The 25,747-nt window shown below is 39.9% G+C and overlaps 1 protein-coding gene across 1 annotated transcript in view; it reads left to right on the forward strand.

The window, feature by feature from the left end:
- The window catches only part of LAPTM4B (lysosomal protein transmembrane 4 beta), a 63,600-nt gene extending 43,196 nt beyond the window's left edge, over positions 1–20,404 (forward strand). The window contains exon 7 of the mRNA XM_061373197.1: positions 18,125–20,404. Coding sequence (XP_061229181.1) covers positions 18,125–18,199 — 75 coding nt within the window. The 3' untranslated portion in view covers positions 18,200–20,404. The remainder of the gene's footprint in view (positions 1–18,124) is intronic.
- The last annotated feature ends 5,343 nt before the right edge of the window (positions 20,405–25,747 follow it).

Genomic DNA, 25,747 nt, shown 5'->3' on the forward strand with positions numbered 1-25,747 from the left:
TGAGTATTCCTTTGCAGCTGCAAAAAAAAAGCCACTTAGAAAACTATTACTACTTTTGCATGAAAGCTATAACTCTTGCACAGTTACTTGTCTTCAATACCTGGAGCTTTAAGAAAAGCATAACAAGTTTTACAGAATATTATTAGAGTTGGCAACTAAGACATTTAAGTATAAAAATACAGGTTTATTGAAAGCTAAGAAGTATTTACTACTTTCTTTACTGGGATTTACTTTGGGTAAAACCAGGAGGTTTATGTGAAATGATTTTGATAGCTCTTTTGTTCAGCTTGTGGGTAGCTGTAACTCGTCTTCTACTAACTCTACAACCTACAGAACTGGCAGGCTCGGTGGTGGGACAGTGTCAGCTGGATTATTTTGCAGACTAAATTTACTAAGGCTTTTTAAAAGCTACATTAAAACCACTTGCTGCCTTGGCAAAGGAAAATACTTTGGTTTTCAGAGATGCCTGGTTAACAAAACCTCTCTTGGCACTTTTGTAGTTAGTAATCACCAAAGTGCTCTCAGCTGCCTCCTCATCTTTAAAGCACTTGTGTTTCTGTGTGAATGGAAGCCATTTTATCTCATTTACAGATGACATATTCTTGCAGTGATAGTTTAAATTTATTTTGCTTATCTTGATCTTACAAGACAGCTACAGAAGGGGCAGGTTTTGAGAAATGCTGTGAGTTCCTAGCTAGTGCCCTGACCATTTGGCTCTTCTTTCCTTAATATTCACATGCCCTTAATTTGAATATGGTCTTGCGTTCAGGTATGATGCATCTGTGCTTCATTCTTTCTACGTCAGTTAAATGAGATGAGATTAGGTTAAATCTTTATCATTCTCCACTGTGGATCCAAAGATTGTTGTTCCCTTCCTTTGCCCCCTCAAATTAGATTCAAAAAGATACTTTTTTTCTATGTCTACATTGAGAGACATCAGCAAGAACCCCTCTTCAGATGACTGTAAAAAAGTAAGCTCAACACAATGGATAAAAATGGTTTCAAAAATGAAGTGTGGAAGAATAGGGCCTTGAAAGTTGAGTGCTGAGGATCTTTGAGAGTTTAGGATTCTTGAAGAAACCTTGTGAAATTTTGAACTGCTGTGCTAGGTCGCTGCTGTCTGTTGAATTGTATAATATTCCTCCAACACTCAAGTGTACTTTTGTATTAAAACAATGTTTTCTTATTTTTATTTATGCTGGGAAACTTCTTTTGGTATGGCTCCTTCACACTGACATGCCTCTGAACTGTCGACTGCTGGGTTCTTAAAACATGTGGGTCAGTCTCTACTCTCTGTTTTGAAAGAAATGTCTCATTTTTAGACTCAAATCTGCTACATGAATTCCAACAGAGCTGCAGCTCATTTCTGCAGGGCATATTCTCATCTTCAGGGATGTTTTTTTGATATATACTTATCATCATTGCTGAAAGAATACCAGTCTGTACAAATGGAGGTGAAAATCTAAGTTTAATTATGGGACTGGGCATAACTACAATTAGACTAACAAGTTTTAAATATGCCCCAACACTTCCAAAATCTAGAGATCAGATCCCACCTAATATCCCTTGTATTGCATAGTAATTGATGTATCACATCTACACTTTACACACTATTTTTTTAAGTTATTAGGTTTGCAAATGCTAGACACTGTATTACAAAGAAAAAAGCATTTAGACTAAAGTTTAGATATAGGCTACAGTATGGGTTAGTTTACTGCCAAGCTTAAAAGATCTAGTTTATATATTTGCATGATTATAAATTCAGAATCTTTCTCCAGTTACATTAATATTTTCAATGGAGCTAAGAAATTTATTACTCAAATGCTTTATTATTGTGTCTTCTAATTTTTTGTGGGAGAGCTATCTTTGAAAAATACCTTAAAACTAAAATGTATACCTTAGTTCTATTATAATTTGCATACAGAGGAAAAAAAGAAATATCTACCTTCAATAACACATCATCAACTAATTCATCCTTGAATTCAAAATTCTATATACCTGGGAGATTTGTACTGAAAATGGAAAAGGAATGGGTAAGCCTCTCTCCTCTGCTAAGTCTAATTACACATGATTTAATAGCCATAAACTATTACATTCATGTTATGGCTATTTGATGGTTGTTGTGTGCCATTTTTTGAAGGGAGACTTATGTCTGTTGTAAGAGAAGACACGTTACCTGCAATAGCTATTTTTATCTGTGGTCTTTTAACATCTTGGCAAAATCAGATTCCTGGATCTTCCATTGCCAGATAAATACAAGTTTACTTATACCTTCATAAGGATTATTATTTTCCCTCTTCTAACTTTTGAACTAGAAATTGCCTGTTTTACCTGCTCAGAACCCTTGACAAGTATATCTTCAGTTTAAATGGAAATAGGACATTAATGACTGAGCTTTTCTCAAGAAGAACAGTCAAATCCTTACTAGCTTGGATGCTGTGGCATGAAAGGCAGGAAGAATCCACAGTTACTTGCTGGATGCAGGAGCTGTGAACCCTTCTGAGATGTTTAGATTACAGGTCTCTTTCTTAGGAAAGTAAGAAATTTAATGTAGAGCACTAGGATTTGGCTCAAGAGAGTTAGAAGTTGTGATTGTATATAATTGGTTCTCCAGTCCAGGAAGCTGTTCTGAAAATAGTAACTGGATTATCTTTTGTTTTACTGTATTTCTTAATTTACCACTGGGAAGGTGGGTAAGTACATTTACACATCACATTGGATGTGATTTGATTAGGAGAATGGACAAGTCCTTAAGCACAGCTGTGCAGGCCTGCTTTTTTGTTCCTTGGCTCTCTGCATTCAGGAAGTCTTCGGTTGATCTCACAATTAGTTTCCCCCATTTCTATCTAAAGCAAATCCATCGTGACTGTGTAAATTCATGTTGGGACCGTCTCAACAGCAGTATTCATCTGTCATCTTCTTGGCTGGTGGTGTGGTGGAAATCTACTGATATGTCCTTCCAAGAGCTGAGCTTTTGTGTTTTCTGTCCTCATAAAGCACTGCTCTCTGCCAGCACTGGTCGTTGGCACTCTGCTGCATCTGTCGTACCTTCTCTCATGCTCCTTGTGAGATGCTCTGTATAGAACCCTCTCTGTTACCAGACCCCAGTTCAGTAATACTTGAACAATATTCAGCTGTCTCTGCCTTCCTACTGACTATCCAATTGTCATACCACTAAAAGCCATGGGAACAACTCAAGCGTGGACTGAACTGGAGAGGAAATTCCCAGCACTGAAATTTGCAGTTAGTTCCCCACAGTCAAACTGGTTCTTATAAATAATTCTCATGGATCTGAACTGTAACTAACCTGATAGATATAGTTATCAGCTACCAGGTAATCTGATTTTTTTTCACTCAGACTAAGTGGTTTAAGCCATCCCTTTTGTAAGTGTGCCATCTGGAAGAAAAAGGCATCCTCCCCACTGCAGGCTCTGAATGGGATATTCCTGCTGCCCCTGTTAGGTGAGAGGTCCTCCTCCTGTGGTCCTTGATCAGAATTCAACTTCACATGAATGTACCTGTCTTTGCTCAAAAAAAAGACTGTGTTTGTGGAGGGGGGGTACTGGGCAGGGGAATGCACCCCAGCTGGTGGGAAGACATGACCCCCTAGTGCTCCTGGGACTGATAATGCTAGGACCTGGTATCTAGCTGTGTACCTTAGTCACAACAGAGCCTCTTAGAGATATGGTAACATCTACCCCCTCTAAGTGTTCTTCCAGTATTACTCTCCCCTCATTTTCTGGAGGTATCTGTAGGAGATTTTGGCATGGCAGAAAGGTAACACCCCTGAAGTGAACCGTAGTAACCTGAAGATTATTTTTTTCCACTTTCCCCAGTCTGGGATTGCTTTTTCCTGCCAACTGCTCAAGCACACCATGGATGAAGATTAGTTTTCTGCACTAATTTAAACTGTGACAGCAGTACCATGGAAATGTTCATCTAATTTGGTAAAAAATGACAGCTTCTGAGCTCAGAAGATAACCCAAAGTCAGCCACTTTGTTCTCTGGAGCAGGAACAGCTCCTTTGTGTTCCTGGACAGCCAGGGGATTTCATTCTGTTTATTTTTAACTCTCACTGAAGCCAATCAATGGAAGTTTTATCTCCAGTCATGCTGCCAGTAGGGATAAAACGTAAAGCCGTAAATCTCTCTTCAAAGTGGGATTAGATCCTTACGTACTTTATCAAATCACTTCAGTGGATTCTATCTGACATCGATTTAGCCGCAACAGTTAATAAGTTACTTGTTTTTTTCAATGCAGATGTATTCCTTCTGTGGACATGAGATCAGCTAAGTAGCCTGTAATTAATCTGTCAACACTTTTGTTTGCTCTCCCTTTCTCAAAGCAATAGGAAACCTATTTGAGAAGTGCAGGGTTAGGTCTTCCATTCCTACTGGATGATTCCTCTGAGCAGAGGAACAATATTCTTTGATAAGGTTGGAAAAAACATTCTTTGGGTTATTATGTGTGGAAGACAATTAGTTTGGCTACTGGAGAAGAGCCCTTAGAGTCATGCCAATTAAACAGACTGAAGCAGGAGATGGCGCCCAGAGACAGACAAACTGTGCACAGAATGATAGACCCTTTGGGAACTATGATTTCCAGACAGTTTTGGGGTGGTACATTTTAAGAGAAGACAATTTGGAGAAGGATACTGCTTTAAAGATAACTTCCATAATGTGGCATAAAAATCCTACAGACTTGGCAGTATTCACCAGGTAGCTGGTTGTGTGCGACAGTTTGTATGCACAGCGTTATTCCTGAGCCACTAGATCAGAGACATCGTTCTCCAGTGAGTAGTAACCATGAGCATACTTTAAAGTGAGCAAACACCACAAATTAATACCCCTGGTGTGACTCACTCTCTGAGCCCTTCTCAGGGCCTCCAGTTGAGTCCAGGCAGAGGTCTGACCTTCCTTAGTGGAAACTGTCTGGATAGACCTGCAAGAGGGAAAGCAGGTAAAACAGCAGGCAGAGAAGAGGAAGAAGCAGCAGCAGCAGAACTACCCAGAGCTGGAGGTGAAGGAGGTGGTTAGTTAGTAACCACATGCAATAGTCTACATGAGACCTGGGAGTGTGGTTTAAATGCTGTTTTTCTGCAGAATTGTGCTTATAACATTCCCATAGCAATGTCTTTAACCCAAGAACCTTCAGAGGACTCAGGCTTCTTGTGGATGCCAGTTTTCATGTCTTGCTTGTATGTGTGTGCACTTTCTCCTCTTCTGTTTCCTTTGTGTTGCATGAAAGTATCATGACAGTCTGCATCTGCCAACAAAGAGCTATTCAGCTTCTCCAGCATTTCATGTTCTACCTCTATTAAGTCCCATCATGTGTCAGTTGTTCTTCAGTCTTAGCAAAGAGAATGTCTTTTCTTCTTTTCTTCTCTTTTCTTCTCTTTTCTTCTCTTTTCTTCCCTTTCCTCTTGTCTTGTCTTGTCTTTTGTCTTTTCTTTTCTCTTTTCCTCTCCTCTTCTCTTCTTTTCCCTTTCCCTTTCCCTTTCCCTTTCCCTTTCCCTTTCCCTTTCCTTTCCTTTTTTCTTTCCTTTTCATTCCTTTCCTCTTTTCTTTTTTTCTTTCCTTTTAATTCCTTTCCTCTTTTTTCTTTTTTTTCTTTTCCTTTTCTTTACTCTTTTCTCTTTTTTTCTCTTTTCTCTTTTCTCTTTTCTTTTTTCTCTTTTTTCTCTTTTCTCTTTTTTCTCTTTTCTAACTTTTCTCTTTTTTCTTTCTTCTTTTCTCCTTTCTCTTTTCCCTTCCTTTCCCTTCCCTTCCCTTCCCTTCCCTTTTTTTAACTTTACCACCTTATCATCTATACTCTGCTCTTTCTTCCACTCCTTCCTGGTTTGTGAAACGATTTTGTCCTAAAATCAAGCATTTCCTGTGGTCTGAATTACTTCATACTGCCTGTTTGCTCTCTTGCTTAGTGCTATTTGCTATCTTGTTATGTCTTAACCTATTACAAGGTAGCTGCTGTCAGAAGCCAGCTGTGCTGTTTGGAACAGGATATTAACAGTTTCAATTTGGAGCAAATGCCCTCTTAAATTTAAAAATAAGATTTCTGAAACATTTTTGTTACTACAGTCATTAAATTTACTCACAAGTTGAATTAAAAGATCAAAATATACATTTTGATCTATTTTTCCAGGAGATTTTTATCTTGAAGACAGACACTGTATTTATGTTTGCAGCTCAAATACTGGGATTATTCTAATACATAAAATTCCTAAGAGATTTGCAATAGGAATAGACAAATCTGTTCTCAGTATTCATTATTAGATTAAAAGGAAGACATGAAATGGGGATGTGTAATTTAAATCTTCCATATCTCTTTGGATTCACTAATTGGGAGTGTTGCAACGTGGGAAGAAACAGAATGTTTATAAATTTGCAGTGTTTCTTTACAGACCCTTTTTTTCTAGCAGGGTTGATTCATTGCCATCTGACAGCTGCTGTTTTGTGGGCTTCAGAAAACGAGTCAAAGCCTTCAGTATAATTCAAAGGATATGTATCAGTGCTGCAAAAGCCGATGACAACTTAAATCCCTGTTGCCAAGGATGTATGGGTGTTAAGCTGAGCCATGTGTGAATTTTTCAGGTCAGGCTCAAATTGTAGTTACACTGTGCAATGAAGGATGAGGGAAGCCTGAATTCACTCAGGCAGGTATTGCTCAAACAGGGAAACACAGCAGGGTGCAAGAGCCAAAGTCTCTGCAGAGTTAGCCATGTTGTGGCTTTCTACCATATAGTTGGCCCACACTAGAAGCCCTGCCCTTCTGCAGAGCTGCTCTTCCCAGAGGCGGTCCTGCCTTCAGCTCCAGCATAAGCTCATCTGGTGTCTTTGCATAAAATCCCCTCGCACAGTGCAAGCCTGGCCTTTGCCAAGCGGAGAAGGAACTCCTCAGACATCCCAGTCCCTCCAGCCATGAGCATCACTGCTGAAACTTACCCAACACCACAAACTAGGCAGATGCAGAAAAAATGTCAGTCATCAGCTGGATGGAGGGAGCTGTTGCAGCTGGTGGTTCAGTAGGTGGCATTGTCCTCTTGGATATGGCATGAAAGCAATGCTCAGCTCCAGGGAGGAGCACCCTGCTGCTGTTGTTTTGCTAAGGATGTGACAGTAATGGGGAGATCTGGCTTCCTGTGGTTATTAGTGGTTTCTGGGGATTTCTGAACCATTCTTTCAGTCTAATTTCAGTTCACTTTAATGGCTCCCATAGAGCAACTGTGCTCTTCCCAAGGATCCCTCAGGGCTTTTTATGGACTGTTGGCTGCGGTCTGCCCGATACTGCAGAGCGCTTGTGGTTTTGGTCCTCTGTCTTAAGAGCAGTGAGCAAAGTAAGGTCTGAGTTGAATGAACCCTAACACTCAGCTTCAGAAAGAACAAGACTGAGTGGGTGTTGATGTACCCAATTTAGAAGATCTGCAGAAGTGGGAGTTTCTGGTTGACAAGTGCTTTACAGATGTGTTTTGCTAACATTAACGGATTTTTATATAAATATAAAACTTTTCCTTCAAGCTGTCAGTTCATCACTTTTTATTACACTTGTCCTTTATAGTTTTAACACACTAAAACCTTGGTTATAAACAAAGGCATTCAGCGTTCACTATGAAATGCCTAAATACATTGTGCAAAAAAACCTGTGCCATTTTATATGGCAGTATTATGCCTTACTTTTTAATAGAAGTAGAGATTGATCGTCTTAAAATCCCAGATCTTACTGCTCCCAAATGTTATAATGAGACTTCAAAATCTATCATCAAACTTTACAACTGGCCCATCTCTCTGGTGTGGTGCCCAAAGACTGACATTGGGTCACCCAATGTTCTTAGGCATGTAGATAGGGAAAAACAATGCTTTTGGTGATATGAAGATAAGACAGAAGGCTTTTCAGTAATATCTGTAATGCAAACATGGCTGTGATAACCACACTTTAGGGTATGAAACCATTTCGCTGCTCTATGTGAGCTGTTCCTAGGAGCTTGTAATGTTTATTCTTGTGTGGGATACACAATGTAATCGTAAGAGGAGATAAGGTTAGAAAAAGATGCAGGTTAGTAATTAAAAAGTCTGTTGGAAGATTAGTGCTCTGACACAGTCTCTGCACTCAGGATAACACATCACCTGTTTGTTACACAAAGGATACTTCAGGTTTTCAGTACAAATGACCTGCAGGCAAATACCCACTGCATGTGCTTATCCAGAAAACTCTCATTTTGAAAAAAAGTAAGGAAAAATTGAACAATAAGTATGTTCTGTCCATACAAAATTACAATGTGCAACTAGAGATGCAGCAGTAGAGGGCTGGCCAAGACATAGGAAAGACTTCTGCGGCCTGAGGTGGACTATCCCTCCATGCCTTTGAAGGGAGAAAGTAATTACACCATTATTCTGGATGACTTTTATGAGGTTGCACATGATGGAAAAATACAATAGCTTCCCGAATCCAATTTTCTTCCCACGCAAGAGTAATCACAATCTGTCCCTAAATATTGCTGTGTCCTACTAATATATGCATTTATTCCTGTATCTGGAGTGCTGAAAACATTGTGCTGCTTTGTTACAGAAATCCATAAACTCTTGTAAAGTTTCTTAAATAGTCTTTTGGAGATCTGGTGGCTTGGAAGCTTGGCAGCTTGGTCAAAGGAAAATAAAACATACCAACTCTAACTTTGCACAGATGGTTTTGCAGCATTGCGGCCTACTTCGCTGAATAGGGTGATAAATTATCTCGGAGTTATTCTGCTTCCAGTTGCTCCATCTGTAATCATTCTAGTGTGGTTTCAAAAGGAAATGCATGCATATAAACATGAAAATACTTCCTGTCCACATTGAGGAGAAGGTTTCTTGGGATTTATTTGACAGACAACATATCATGAAACCCTTAAATTGTAACTAAGTAGGACATTTTGGACAAACTTTTCAAGTAAAAGCATATGTGCTTAAAGCAAAGTAAAACATTTCTCATTTCATATGAAAGATGATTTGGCTCAGATATGAAGTTTTGGCCCTATACCCAGGGCTTTTGCATCTGGGGACAGGGAAAGGAGAAAAAGAAAGATGGGAAAGGTATTTTGTAAACATTTCTCTCTGATTTTCTCAGAAACAGTTGCTCTGACTGAACTCATTTGACCAGAGCAGCCATTTACATTGTAAACAGCCAGCCCTGAAGCATATATTTATAAGCACTTATTTATAAGAATTGCTTCTAAAGGGCACTTGATCTCATCTGGAAGAACATCTAATCTTGCTGCCCTCTTGAGCAATGAAGGAAGCTTCATCCAAATGGAGGTCATCTCTCTTCCCAGCACCCTCCTGACTGTGGTACTTCTTCGCATGCCTGGTCTTGGAGCTCTCTCTTCAGCCTGGACCCAAAACTGTTTCTTTGTATGACAAAATTAACTGTAAACTACACTACAGGGGAGCAAGGATCTTTAGCGGGATGAAAGAGGAACAGAATAAAAGAGAGCATGATAGAGGTCTTTAAAGTAATGAGTGGCAGAGGAAGTAAAGGAGGAACAACTGCGCACCATCCTAGCAAAAGAACCAGGGTAGATTCAATGAAATAGCTTGTGGCAAGTTTCATAGCAAACCAAAGAAGGCATTTCTTTATGTAACACCTAGATTAGCTGTGAAACTGCTTACCACAGGACATTGCAGGTGCTCAAATTCAACATGGATTCAAATGCAGGCTAGGAAAATCAGTGGAAGAAAAATTCCTGTAAGACACGACCACTGATTCAGCAAGTCCCTGACATTCAAATTGCTACCAGTTTGAAGAATATTCTGGGCATGTCATGACTATATATGTTTGTACTGCTCCTCCTTAATTTCTTTCATTGTTCTGGCTTATACTTCTCTTTTTCGTCATCCTTCACTAATTGCTGTGATCTGGATGGACCTTTCACCTGATCCAGTAGAGCTGTCCCTGCATGCAAGTGGTTTAGCTGCAGTGTGATGAAAGCTAATCCCTACTTCTTTCTTCAGTGCTTATCTTGTATGCAACATCTGAGTGCTTCTCACCACAGAATAATAATACTAGTAGTAGTAGTAGTAATAACAATACTACTACTAATAATAATAGTTTCTTCAGTACTAGGAAAAGCTCTTTCTTCTCCTGAGGCCTGTAAGTCTTCTCATACAGTCAGTTTAAAGTGTGTCTTCCTGTTAAGGGGTTAAAGAGAAAACTGAATTCTAATGGATTTAGTTTGAATACTTCCTGACTGTTTCAGTCAGTCTCTCCCACTGAGTGTACATGATCTACTGTTCTTCAGGGCCAAATATTACCTACTTTTCTGAAGTTATCTCAGAGATGACCAGATCAGACGCAAAGGTGCAGTTCGCACCTCCATTTTATGAACTGAATTTTTAAAGTATTAGATATTAAAGGTAGTGGAAGACCTTGGGTGAGTCACCTCTGAGTCATCTGAAAAGCCTTTGGGCTGAAAAACTCTTGGGCATGCATTATAGAAAAAGCACGTTTCTCCAGAAACTCTCAATAAACATGATTTTTTCCCACCCTACATACAGAAATGTTAGAGACTTTAGAAGAATGTACCTCAAGAAAACCAGTATATATAGGAACTTCCAGAAAACTTGGTACAGGAAGTAAAACATGGAAGACATTAATAAGCTTATTTCTTTTCATATAAAATACAAAATTAATTATGTAGTCAGTGAGTCCAGTGCTCTTTATTATACATAGTACGGAAGGAAATAGCTGCCACCTGGTGCCTTGGGTCTCCAGCACAGAGCTGTGCTGAGATCTGTGTTTCTGAATATTTTGATCAAAAAACACACCTTAACTTTACATTTTTCTCTGTAATCTCAGAGTTCTCACAAGAAAACCACATTGTCAAACTTGACAGGGGAATGTTGTAAATACAGGATTACTCTCAGCCTTTTCTGCATACAGAGTGAAGCAATCAGCCAGCAATAGCTGTTTATGCACACAGAAATCTTCTGTTTTCCCCAGGTGATCTCCATAATATTTGTGTAGTCAAGAATCCAACAGAACATGAGGGTTGTTGGGACTGTTTTAAACTGGACAGGTGGTCCCATCAGCAGCCTTCCCTGCAGAGCTGTCTGTAGACTCACTGCTAGCTTCACTGCAGCTGAGCTGGGTTAAATTGCAGTTAATGGCTCCTCAAAGCACTGCAGCTGTGGAAGGAAATTCGACTCCTCTTGGCTGTGTGAGTGACATGAGAGTGAGGAAATAAACATGAAATTAGTAAACGTGGATGTACACCATTAAATAAATGCTCTCCAAAATGGTATTGGATTGGTACAAGCTGGTTGGTCTCATGGAATCATTGAGGTGAAATGAACCCAGAGTAGAGGACTGGTGCAACTAGGCATGTGCTGTTTAAAACCTCATCTTTCAATTGTATTGTCTCTGAACCTGGTGCATCAGCGCTGTGCTGCACCAATGAGAAAATTCTTCCTGAATTAGGAGACGAAAGGTATGTGGTGACTACTTCAGCCTGCAGCTGTGTCAGCATTTATCCCATCACCAGGCCAGGGGCTGCATGTGGGACAGAGGCTCCTGGATGAGGATATAGCTGTGGTTCAGCACTTTTACCTGTGAAACAGTCCAGCACTGGCTTTAGTATGCTGTCACCATCTGCTTACCACTATTCACTCTGTGGTTACTCTCTCTCCCTTTTTAAGTAAACAGAGTGTAAGGCCTGAACCCACTGACACTTTGTATGTGAGCTGTGTGAAAGAAAAGGCTCCTTTTGCCCTCTCTCCCTTTCCTCCCCATGTATTTGCATGGGCGTCCCATAAAGATTCCTGGTAGGGGTTTGGGTGTCTGAAATGTAAAGATCACTTCTGCAGAGGACTGATGTATAATGCATGCATAGCTGTGGTGAAGAGGTTGGGGTAAATATTTCCAGGCATAGGCTGAAACTTCTGCAAATATATATTTAGTTCATACGTATTTCCACAACTGTCTCATACAGTCATATGGAAGTTTCATCCAAGAGAGCTTTAAATCTGTCTTAAGTTTTCCCAACGCCTTTTAAGATGTCTCAAATAATATGCCCGATTCACAAATGGGAGATCTTTCTAAACACAAAGTCAAGCAAAACTCAAAAGGTCAGCGACAGGACCAGGATTAAATTGCAGTGGTGATGACCGTAATTCCTCTCAACTACTCATGGTTACCTGTGCCTGTCTATATACTGTGTATTGATGCAGCATGAAGTCTGTCAGTGTAAAGGAGTAGAGTTTTATTTAAAAGCTAAAGTTTGAGAAAGCATCCCAAACACTCGCTACAACCATCTGCACCTCCCATAGGCATTTTGAATCTGTAGCTTTTTTGGTATTATCAAATGCTTTTCTGTTCTAGAAGGTGTTAGAGGAAAGTATGTTAAAGCTGTCCCTAGCAGCATTTGTTTCTAACAAGACATCAGCAAGGTGTTTTGCCACGGAGACATACAGCTGCCAGACAAAACTCAAAGCTGCTGTGTGACAACTGTACTGTTCTACACAGTGAAGAATATGAATGGCTGTGGAAAGAAGCGATACAAAGCTCTCTGGAGACACAGGAAGTTTTCTATTGAGTTCAGTGAGTTTTGGATGAGACTATCAAGAATGTAGAAATAATCAATTAATCAAATATTGAAATTTACTCATACAGGACTAAGCACATTTTCTTTACAAATGTCCTAGATACCAAACACATCTAAGAGTTTGAGTTCAAACAGCAGTAATGGCAGCAATATAAGGAAACTTGTACATAAGCTGAAGAAAGAAAATGTTCTACTGGAAGTTCAGGTAAATGTGGAATCAGCTGCAAAGGTACAGAATGACTATTAAAAGTCAATTCCACTCCAGAAAAAAACACCTTTGGGCCAAGATTAATTTCAGACTGTTTGAACATACAAGTATTTGCCTCTTTTTCTTCTTAGGCATATTTCTAATCAATGTTTTTAAAAACTTGTTCTCCAAAACTAGATTAACCAGGATGTAGAAAATAAATGACAAATGCTTATATTAACTGAATATGTTATAGCTTTTGGCAGACCTGTATGGTAATTATTTCTTCCAGAAAAAGTCGTCATGTATCATGTGGTTTATAATAGAGAGATGTTTATGTAACTCAATTATTCAAACCACTTGGATGACAACAGCTAAGTCAGGACCAGGATTCCTCATGGGTCAGTTCTGGATTATTTCTGTGTATTATACAACAAGACTGCTCATCACAAAATGCTTAAATAGTGCTGGGAGCAAAGCCCAGCACCCAGGGCTCCCTGTCCCACTTAAGCACCTAACCCGTCCATGGGGCTACATAGTCACACTTTCTCCGATTTTCTTTCTTTCCACATGGATTCTCGCACATTTGGCTCCACTGTGACAATGGGAAGGTGGAAAATGGTTCTTCCAACCTGACTGAAAACCTTGTGTCTGGAGCATTCATATGGCAAGAGCTGTGGGTTAAACCCTCTTGGTTTGGGAGCCCCCACAGCTCCGATCTCAAGAGTCTCTGTGCAATGCTTTTATCACCAGACAACTAGTCATGCCAGCTCCTCCATTGGCTGCATATTAAAGAATTATGTTAAAATGCTACATGGTTCTTAAATACAATTATAGGGGTTTTGAAAGAAGCAAGGAGCTTCTGTCCTTTGGATTTTAGGCATCTTGTAGTACTGACCCCTGCAACCATCTAATCTTCCAAACTTGCTTGTTGGTCTACTGATAAAAAGCCAGAATGTCTTTTCACAGGGATCACTGACTTCCAAAAATGGGGGTCCTTCATACCTACGTTTTGTAGTAACTTGCCAGTGACAATCTCAAACACACTGTAAACATTAGTCCCAGAGCATCCAGGGGAACTAACATATGTTTTTCCCAATTCACAACAAACAAGCAAACGTAGCGCCTAGGAAGCAAAATGCATCAGTTGCTCTAATGGATGTTGTACCCTGGGGATACCATGGACCTAAAATATGCATATTTTTGTTCTTCATGAATTATTTTTGACTGCATCCATTCTAATTAGGTTCTTATATAAGACTGAGTAGTAAGTTTCTGTTTATTTTTCCAGTTTCTGAATTCACCCTTTGGCTCAGTGACTGGCTTCCATTTTATGTGTCTGGAGAGCATAACATACTGCCTGAATAACTATGCTGGTTCATATCCTAGACATTTACCTGCTTCCATTAAAACATGCTGAGATTTAAAATTAACACAAGAGAAAGGAAAACCACTCTGATCTCGATTTTCATATCAGACACTTTAGTATAAATTCAATGATTAAAATTCTAATGAAATTCTCTTTTCCTTAAGATTTTCTGTAAACTATTAACCTTTTCAACAGTGAAAAGTTAAAAGCTGAGATAATTCAGGGTTTATTATATTTTTCCCTTTTGCCAAAATTAACTTAGAAAAGTTATAGAATCATAGAATCATAGAATAGTTAGGGTTGGAAAGGACCTTAAGATCATCAAGTTCCAACCCCCCTGCCATGGGCAGGGACACCTCACTCTAAACCATATCACCCAAGTCCTTGTCCAACCTGGTCTTGAACACTGCCAGGGATGGAGCATTCACAACCTCCCTGGGCAACCCATTCCAGTGCCTTAGCACCCTAACAGGAAAGAATTTCCTCCTTATATCCAAGCTAAACTTCCCTTGTTTAAGTTTTAACCCGTTACCCCTTCTCCTGTCACTACAGTCTCTAATGAAGAGTCCATCCCCAGCATCCCTATAGGCCCCCTTCAGATACTGGAAGGCTGCTATGAGGTCTCCACGCAGCCTTCTCTTTTCCAGGCTGAATAGCCCAACTTTCTCAGCCTATCTTCATATGGGAGGTGCTCCAGTCCCTTCATCATTCTCATGGCCCTCCTCTGGACTTGTTCCAACAGTTCTATGTCCTTTTTATGTTGAGGACACCAGAACTGCACACAATACTCCAAGTGAGGTCTCACGAGAGCAGAGTAGAGGGGCAGGATCACCTCCTTCGACCTGCTGGTCACACTCCTTTTGATGCAGCCCAGGATACAGTTGGCTTTCTGAGCTGCAGGTGCACACTGCAGCTGGCTCATGTTCATTTTCTCATTGACCAGCACCCCCAAGTCCTTCTCTGCAGTGCTGCTCTGAATCTCTTCTTTGCCCAGCCTGTAGCTGTGCCTGGGATTGCTCCGAAACAGGTGTAGGACCTAATTTAATTGAGGACCTGATTTAATTGAGAAAAGATGGAAAAATTGTTGAGGGAAAGTAATGTAAAAAATAGGTAAAAGGTAGCCTTACAAAGGCAGACTTGCAATATTTGTAGTTCTAGAGTGGTTGCAGAGTTATTCAAGCTGTTGTGAAAGCTGAAGGATGATTATTTAGACTTACAGTTGACAAACGATTAGGTAACAATAATAAAACTACACTGGCTGAAAGCTTGTACAGTTAGATTAAAGACTTTTACTATACTAATGACATGAGATACTTGAGATCCCAGCCATGTATTCCACAAACTGAGTGTTTTCTTCCATGTTTTGTCCAACATCTTCATTCACCTTACCCTTTGTTTAATATCCTGGTGATAGTTTCTTTGTCAGACACTGTTAGGCAAAGGTAGTAATTTTGAATTCTGCTCATTCTACACTTATTTTTTTATCACTGTTGTGTTCATGCCAGGGAATGCAAGATCAGGAGGCTGAAGTATTTAAACACAAAAATGTGTGGGGAGTAAACCTGTAAAGTCGTCACTGATAGAACTGTTCAGACAAATAACCTTTGCCAGCAATACAGTGATCCTAAACCTTACAGACATTTGCAAGTATTTCCACTGCAGATATTTTCTTGTGATAAGGCATTGTCCAGGGTTTCTGGGGACATGGACCCATGTAAGAGCTTTGGGTCCATGCAGCAAATCAGAGTGCCCAACTTCAAGGAGGTAAAAGACTCGCCAGAAGGCTGTTCTACTACTAAACAGATGTTTCATACTGGAGTGAAGGGAACGAAGAAACATCTCAGTAAATCCTCTAGTAGACCTACTATGAATGACAGCAACCCCAATGCTGAAGTAATAACACTGATGTAACTACAGGAGTCTTAGCACACATTGACCTAAAAGATGATCAGAGCACAGGAAGAGGTATTGTCCTTTATTAATCAGCTCATAGACCTGGAAGATGGACAACTTTTTGGGTTTCATCTGTTGTCATTTCTTATCACACCTGATGGACTCTGAACCTGAAAGAAGTGGACCACAGTTTGGGGCTTAGGATTACAAGCGTTCAGTAAGACAGCTACATCTTCACAAAGTGAACTCGATTCATTTTCAGTCATCTGTAGAACAGATTTAATTACAAATTATATTGCTTCATAATCAAGTAATGAATATGTTTCAGTACATTTGAGAAACTAGTGCTTTTTTAGTAACACAAGGATTTTACTAGAAACCCTATTATTAAACTAACAACCAGTACTAGGAAGAGGCTCTCAGCTGTAGTGTTTTTCAGTTTACATGCTCTAGCGGTTTGATTCACCAAAGTTACATTGCAAAATATGTTTATTATTTTTACCACAATGTTTATTTGGAATTCCCTGTGTTGTCCTAATTTCACTAGATTAGTCTGCTGTGAACTGTTTTCACCCTTTAAAGTTGACATAATCTATTAAATGCTGTTCCATACAAGGGTTTTTTTATTATAGTGTGTGCATAGTGTATTGTACTTACAAGCTCAAACATATGGTATTAATAAATAGTGATGGCCTGACAATTTCCTTTTCTAAATAATGAAACGTTTGATTAAGAGCTGAAGATGCCAAGGTAGCCGTTCTGTAATCTAACAAACATGCACAGATGTACTTGAACACATGCTCATCAACATGTCTGTAAACTCACATAAGCGTAATTGTGAACTATCCTACAAAACCATGGAACTATCCTACAAAACCATGATCCAAAGTATATTTAAATCTATAGAGATTCCCACTGATTTTGTTATGTTGTGGATGAGGTCCAAAATGGTTGATTACAGATGTTTCTTTGCAGGCAGGTTTATCAACTTCTTTAGGAATGGGTGACATCACCTCATGGTGAAGCTTCCATTGACTTTATTGAGGTCAGGATTTTCCCTATGCATGTTTAAACAATCAGCTTCATGTACTTTTCAATGACCAAGAAGCAATAATGATAAATCTGGAAATTCCATCATGAATAATTGATCTTCAGCTACATAAAATATCTCTGCCAATGCATTACAACTGATATTCTTACACAATATTGAGATATTTTAGGGAACATACACACTCATTCTTCTTTCAGGCATCTATTTTATCCTCAGTCCCTGCTGGGATTCACAGACCAAGTGCTCCTTTGCCTTTTCACATGCAAGCTAATTAATGTTAGTGCTGGTGCCATCAAAATTGCATAATAGCTAGCTTTCTTGCCTAAAGAAGTAGAAATCTTGGTTCCAATCTTTTCTCTGTGCAGTGTGGCCTGAACTTGCATCTCCCATGTCCTAGGAAGCTGCCTGGACTCCTATGAATGGCGATGATACATGATTAAAGCTGCCCTAATTTCTATCAGATGTTTAAGTATTCACTGAAGTGCTTTTGGGAATGCAGGTCTTCCTTCTTATGGCTGAGTGCCCCAGAAGCACAAAACTGGAGATTTATTTAGACATTGTGTAATTTGTCCTCCATTTTATTTTTTTATCCCTTCCCCCCAAAAATTGTTAGCTATTCCAGGGAGAGCTCAGGAAGAGAGGTTTTCGGGACTTTTCTCACTCTGGCTTAGCAGTTCAAGCACTCCTCCAGAAGACATAATTAAGCACTCTTGACAGAGGAGAGCTGCAGAATAAGCAGCTACTGTCACTACCAGGCTGAACAAATTCAGGTACCATCAATGAATGATCTTTGGCTGAAATCAAGCTGTCACTAGAGTCAGTAAGAAATGAGGAGAAATCACATTTTCCTTCATAATGAAAACAGTCACACAAATTGAAAAGGAGGAACTTCAAACTAACAGTGTTTCATTTTCTAACTGTCAGCTCCTGCTTACTAATTTTCTGTTTTTTTACTGTTGTTTTTAGGCCAAGGCAATAAGGGTTTTCTTTTTAGTAAATTTTATTAGATAGCTTCTTTTTAAAAAATACAACCTTTTTTTCCCTTTCCTGCAGGTCCTGTTGCCACCTTATGATGATCCTGTGAATGGAGCCGCTAAAGATCCACCACCGCCTTATGTGTCAGCATAAATGAGAGAGTGCTGTGTACCTAGGGAGGATAGCTTTACTTTTCAGACATTGGAGCAATAGTTTGACAATTCCACTTCCAGGATACAACCTGTATGGGTTATACATTGCTGTTTGGCTGACATTGAAACCTAAACTGTATCATTAAAATTCTGTAGATAGTTTTAATAATTCGCTGCAGTAGTGTTTCAGAAACTAGTGAACTACTTTCAGAACAATTCTTGGTAGTGCTATGGTTAGCGTAGTCACTGAATAGCTTTTTCCACCATGTCTGACACGCAGTGATTGATAGAGAACACAGAACTTTGCATTCCCAATCACGTTGAGAGTGTAGCTTACTTTTTTATTTTTAAATTTGTGAACCTTCCAAAGCATTACAAATGTGTTTCTCAGGTGCCCACTTTCACCTTCAGAATACAGACCAAGTCCAAAACAGTGACATTCCACTTCATTCCTGTTCTGCAGGGATTTATTAAGTTGTTACGCTATAAAGGATGATGATTGCAAGAAGAAGAATGATTCTTATGCACTATCCATACACTTATCAACCTGGCTAATGGGAAACAAATTTAATTGGGAAGAATAAGTATGGGAAATAAGAGTAGAAAAAGCACTCCGTGATGTGTAACAAGCCAGAACTTGTGGTCTGCATGGACTCACCTGGTCCCAGCCTACAACCATTTTAACACTTAAAAAAAAAAAAAGAGTTCTTACCAAATTTTGTAATTTTCTTTTCCCGCCTGTACACCTTTTTCCTTCCCACAAACCTCACAAATAGTATTTTGAGGTCACAAAATCCCTACTTTTAAAGTCCCATGGTTAGGTGACAAAGCTGCAACTTTCACACTCAATATGCAAATATTTTTCCATTGGAATGTGCCTGTAAATATCACAATGTTTTGCTGAGTGTGAACTAAATTATGCAGATTCTAAGATGTATATTCTCAACCTATGGGAAATTTATGCATGTAACTTCCTCAAGTATCAACAGAAATGTTTTGCATGTTTCTCATATACATCAGTGTGGAGATTTTAGATTCCTTTTATGACTGAACTGGTTGTGCTGGGAATCTTTCCCATGGGACTCATCCATCCATGAATGCTTGCTTGAGGTATTTATTTATTCCCCAGAGAAGTGCCTCCTGCACATGTAACTTTTTGTTGCTGATGAAGGTTCTACTTTTAATTGAAAAGGAACAAGAAAGGGAATATAATGTATGTCTCTACCTCTCTTGGTTTCCCTCTGTGTTGTCTCCTCTGCGTTTGGGGTGATTGAACAGATTGAAGCTAGACTGATGCCACTGCACACCACCCCAGATAAAAGGCAGTGCAGAGCTGAGCCACAGTGTGGAGGGGCACCAGAAGAAACCTCGCTGCTGTCTCTCCCGTGGCTGGGCTGGCATGTGAGTTCACACCCTCCCTAAGGAGGACACGCGCTCTCGCCCTCAGTGCACTGACTCGATCATGAAGACTGAACAAGAGTGCAACTTTTCCTGCCTTTTTCTGGAAAAAGAGCTTTCCAGGGGAACACAGGAACAACAACGTCTCTACACGGAGATTGCAACTGTGACCTGTCCTTGCAGAGGCCGGGGAAGGAAGGGCCAGACTGTCTGCCTGCCTCTTCCACACCCCTGGGAAAGGCAGATCCCCATCTGCTTGTTGGAATTTTACTTTGGGGTTCATCTACTTTGAGAACAAACTAAACAATGCTTTTGACTGAACCAGTCTTGAAGTCCATCCATTGATCTCTGTCACAGTCCTATTGCTTCCTTCAGAATTACTCCATGTATTATTATCCCATTACAGTTATCTTCAGGAATGAATCTGAATTTGGGGGTTGGGCTGGCTGGCTGGGCTTCTGAGCTTCATTTTCTTTCATTCTTGACAGATTTGTGAAGGATTTTAAACAGTCATCTGCTTGAGAAAAGCCAGTTGTAAATACATTGCATCTGTGTACACAAAATTCTCTACAATAAAAGGGTGTTTCCTCAAAACTATGGAAATCACTTTACTGGTCTTCCAAGCACAAACATATGCAAATTCTTGCCCGGTCAATCTAACATGGCCAGATTTTCTTTGTAAATGACCTAAATGACAGTTTTTCTGTCTACTCACCAGTCCATTCACCAGCTTTCCCTCCATTCTGTATAAATGGAGAATAGACTATTAAGTTCTATAATTTATTGTACAATAAAACCAAGAGATAATTCAAGCTTTTAGCTCCCTGTCCAGAACTGCAGGCAGTTTTCCAGGTCTGATGAAGTGTGTAATGCAGAACAGGGCTATACTGAACTGCACAGAAAGCTGGGGCTTCTTTTTCTCCACATCATTATAGGGATAATGTTGTGCTAATTCACATGAAATTTATGTAGGCTTTATCTTGTCTTATAAAGAGTCAAGACTTCTTCATACATATCATATGTGCATAAGTACAACTGTATGTGTCCTGCCAGTACTCCTAATACCTTTTGGATTTTGTCCATTTTGAGTTAAAGAGGGCAGGAAGGTTATGGTACCAAACCATGACCTTCCTGCATGTACTGTAGATAGACAGCTGAGGCAGCTGGTGACAGGTAGGAGGGAGCTGATAAAGTAATGTAAATTCAGCTGTACAGATGACCCATGTGGGAGATGAGCTCCCCCTCTTCCAAAGAAAAACTAGGTTCCCTGTGTTGCATGAAGAGACACAAAATCCAGTTGAAGGGTTTTTATCCTCGGTTGTTGAACTAATTTTCCATGTCTAATGCTCGGAAATCCACACCACAGCTTTTTCTGTAATTCATTTTTAATAGTCAGTCACCGGTGGCACAGAAGCCCATTAAAAACTTGGCTTCTTAAGTTTCCTTGCTTTGGGAACTGCTTGCTCCTAAGAGTGCTTTTTTCAATATTCCTTGCATTTTTTCCTGTCTCCCAGATACTAGAAACACATGCTTATCAAATTCTCTCCTGCCTTCCTTCTCTTCAACTCTGATACAGAAATAATTTATTTCATTTATAATTCCTGGTAACTTACTTAAGATTGGAAAAAATATATTTTCAAGGTCTGTTGGCATGGAACATCATAAATATGGGGGAAAAAACAGCAAGTGGGAGTCTAAACCTTAATAGTGCCAGAAATGTCAGTAGATCTTCACTGAAATATTCTAAATTTTTGAAGTATCTGTTACAAGGCACTGAAGGCTTCACAAATCTTACACATACTAAGGCACAAATCTGTGCCTGACACTCTTATTCCGGATGCAACAATGCAACTTCCCTTTGCTGTACACACTTCCATGCATCACATTAGAGAAAGCAAAGGGGAATTAGTAGTGGCAACCCAGCACTGTATGGCTCGTGCTTCTAAGTATATTCCATTTTCTAAAACATTACTTTAGGTGTCAGCCTGTCTGTACTACTTTGAGAAAACCTCCAGTTCGTAAAAACAACTCAGACTTGATATGTTACCAAAGGCCATGTCAGATGGATTTATGGCCACAGAAAAGCTTGGCAAGGAAGCAGAAAGAACAATAACTAGTTTGAAACAAATCCCAAACTCTGTGCTTGCAAAATCAGGCATTCCTATGGGGCCTGTTGGCCAAAGTATAGCAACTAGAGGGACATCACAGACAGTGCTAACAACTTTTTGGTAATATTAACAATTCTGCACACTGATGCTTGGGAATATGCAAGATGGAAGACTTGGCTATTGGTAAGAGCAGAATGGAGAGAAGAGTGGCAACAGAGCATGGCAGGGCAACATTCATGTATGTCTTCTAAAGAGCACAGATAGCCAGATGTCATTGCATTGACAGGGATCACTGCTACAACCCCCGCTGGGTCAGGAGGAAGTAGAATTGCTCCTGTAAACCTGTTACATTAGCTGCTACACCAGTTCTGTTTCAGATTTCTATCGCTGTAGTGGGTGATACCGTGGTCTCACTTGTAAAGCAAAGACATCTACAGATGTATTATTTTAAACCTGAAGGAATATTGGTTAAATTCCTGCCACGCTGTCTAGTCTGACAGGTGACTCCAAGCTGCTTCTCTGGAGCTGCTATATCCTTAGAGGCTGCTCTCTTTAGAGGTTTTCTCCTTAGAGGCTACTCTCCTTAGAGGCTGCTTTCCTTAGAGGCTGCTTCTCTGGAGCCAAGTTATGTCCTTCCCATTTACATGTCTCTATTCGCTGCAGAAGTTGCAGTCAGGTACCATCAAAAAGCATTTCTTGCAAATTCTCAGTGTCTATGATAGGGAGGTGTTCCAGCACTATCTCAGTTCACAGCTCTGAGAAATCCAAAACAGCAGCCATGGTTATCTGAAGGGAGGCCTGGCTCTGATAAATCAGGATTAGAGTTCTTTCAGAGAAGGACTCTGCTATTTGTAACTGATGTCTCCACACCCATGGACTTGACCCAAAACAGTTCTGCAATGTGGCCAGTTTTTCAGCTAAATTGTTCAGCAGGGTGTGGAAGCCACATGTGTGACCTTCTGACTGCATCTACTGAGTCTGACTTAGTCTACCTCCAGCAGAACGGAATACTGAGGCAACAGGAGTGAAAACCTCATGATCACCCAGCCAGCAGATACAAAGTTATTTCAAAGCAAAAAGGCAGTTCTACAACTCTATCCTAGACAGCAAGCTACAACAGTAGTTTATTTTAAGGAAGAACTTTTTTTCTTTCATATTATTCAAATCTTTCTAATGGGAGGGTTTTCAGAAAGTCGTGAAAAGTTCATCTTGTGTAGCCAGGACTGGACTTTAATCAGTGGGAGCAGAGGACACAGGGTCACTTGGAAGGCTGAATAAACAGCAAGGAGATGAATCAGGCATGGAGCAGGGCTGGCTGCTTGGCTTACAGGAAAAGCTAGGGAGCCAGCAAAGACAGAAGAGCTGTGAAGCTGCTCTGAGAGAGGAAGTCATGGCAGAGTCCCTGCAGCCCTATCAGAGGACTTCTGTTTGCCCTTTGAGGTCAACATGACCAGCAATAGCAGGGATGAGCTTTTAGCTTGGAATCTACACTACATTACAGTACTTACACGCATCCCGCTAATAACACTATCAAACAGATTTCTGTTTTCATATAAAGTTTGCCCAAGTATCCAAATGCTTCTGGGTTTTGGAGGGGTTGAGAGATTTTTTTGAGATTCCTTCTACTTCCTCATCAGAAACTCCTGTTGATCTTCTGTAATTCTGAAGCTGTTTCCCCCTCCAAAGTGTTCAATTTCAGGTCTCTTCATTGCAGCAGAGGCAAGGATGCAATTAGAGACAGAGGTCCAGCACTGGTAGACTTTCAGCATCAAATCTTTTGAGGACCTTCAGTGTCAGGATGGGCAAAGTGTTCATAAAAATACAGATGACATCCTAATAAGACAATCTAAGGATTGTAGATCTTTCAGGCTCCTCTCTGGGCCAGCGGCAAGCACAAACAGGCGTCCTGTCTCCTATGGAGAAAAGGTGACTGAATAGACAATTACTTTTATAGTTGTATTTTGTGCATCACCAGTATACCAGTGTAAGACTGCCAGATAAACAATAAATTGTTGGGACACTCTGAGAGACTGGTACTATCTACTTGAATGCTGTCATTCTTGGCAGTATCAGATGCACTCATTTGAGGGCAGCAAGGGCAATGAAAGTAAAGGAACAAAGGCAAGAGTTCCCAATTAGTTACAATCATCTTTTGTGAGTTCGAAAAGGCTTCTCCCCATCAGATTGTTAGAAAATTGGAATAGGTTTCACTTCCTTCACTGCATTAGAGCCAAGGATGAAATTAGCTTTATCAATTGCATAGGCCAGCTTAAATTCCCTGTAATTGTGTGATCCTGCTTCATCCTTCTCATAAAGTAAAAGCAACTAAAGAAGTTCAAAATGCTTTTAATGAACCAGACTAGTTGTTTGTTCTCTTTTTTGTTTTTCTCCAAAGTATTGATATTTGCTTCTTTTTTTAATGAAAATGTTTTCCTTTTAAAAATAGATATTTAGGTATCTGTCATATCTGTGGCCGTATTTTCATCATAGGAACTGGCTGGTTTCTGTTCCAAAGGTATATTTTCTTTGTGCTTTTTAATCTTGTGAATTTGCATTTAAAAAAGCCCAAAGCACAACATAATACATCATTATCTTTTGGTTGCTTTTTCTTCTCCTTGCAATGCAATTTTTCAGCCTGGATAAAAAGTTCCAACACAGTAGTTTGAACAAATAAAATACAGTAAAGGCAAAGTATCATTATGCTGAACAGACACTGTAAACTTTGCTGCAGCAGGTGCAAAGAACGTCAATGGAGTTGCTGAAGGGTCTGGAGCACAAGTCTTATGAGGAACAGCTGAGGGAACTTGGGTTGTTTAACCTGGAGAAGAGAAGGCTCAGGGGGGGACATTACTGCCCTCTACAACTGCCTGACAGGAGGCTGTAGTGAAGCGGCTTTCAGTTTCTTCTCCCAAGTAACAAACGATAAAACGAGAAGCAACAGCCTCAAGCTGCACCAGGGGAGGTTTAGATTGGATATTAGGAAGAATTTCTGCATGGAGAGGGTGCTCAGGCATTGGAACAGGATGCACAGGGCAGTGGTGGAATCGGCATCCCTGGAAGTGTTTAAAAACCGTGTAGATGAGTCCCTCAGTGACATGGTTTAGTGGTAGACTTGGAAGTCCTTCAGTAAAGGTTGTTGGTGATCTTAAAGGTCTTTCCCAACTAACTTGATTCTATGATTCTAAACACTCCAGGGGTCTAGAAAATCAGACCCCCTGTGAAAAAGTGAAGCTCAGAAAAACTTCTCTGTAAGTGTTCTGTTTCTATTAGCACTGAGCAACATAACAAACATATGTTTCCATAACTGCTGCTGTGCAGCAGCAGCATTTAAATGTGAGCTACATTTACCAGCTAGAGCTGCCTTATGTCCTTGTACAAAAGGCTGCATGGGCAGTACAGTTCCAGTCTTGCTGGGACCAGTTCATTTTACACAAGCAGCCTGCAGATGAGCTACAAAAAGGGGTGTGTGAGAAAAGGAGGGAGGTGAATGTTTGAGGAAATATGGCTTTGCCTTAGGAATTATGAGAGCAGATAGAGTCAGAAGCTGGGAACGTTTCCAGATGTGATCCTTAATCATGTTTGTGATGTCTACACACTCCCAATCTATGGTGTCTTCTCTGGACATTTTTTAGTTTCTAACTAGCATTCCTGCATTGCACTTATCACAGATAACAAAGTAGATAGTTGATTCTTCCTTGCTTTTGAAGCTAAAAGAAGTTTATTAATCTTTCTGCGAGTGTAACTTTTCCCTTGGAGTTGAATTCAGTGGCAGTATTAGCAGTATCCTTTTACTACCTGTCCAGGTTCAACAAACTGTACCCAGGTTACTACTTGTCAAGATGTTCTTTAGCTCCTCATACTTTTGCTGCAGTTTTGTTCTGATGACTTTTTCTGTGAAATACCATCTTACATTTGGATGGATTTTCCAGATATCAGGGCAGCAAGGGTTGAGGGTTTTTTTTAACATTACTAGGAAAACCTTAAATTATTTAAGATATTCTGTATCTACATTTTCTGCTACTATATCTAACAGTATTTTCAAA

This window comes from Neopsephotus bourkii, unplaced genomic scaffold (assembly GCF_033783945.1).
Source record: "Neopsephotus bourkii isolate Nb327-2 ecotype Australia unplaced genomic scaffold, CSIRO-AGI_Nbou_v1 NB_1630, whole genome shotgun sequence".
NCBI lineage: Eukaryota > Metazoa > Chordata > Aves > Psittaciformes > Psittacidae > Neopsephotus > Neopsephotus bourkii.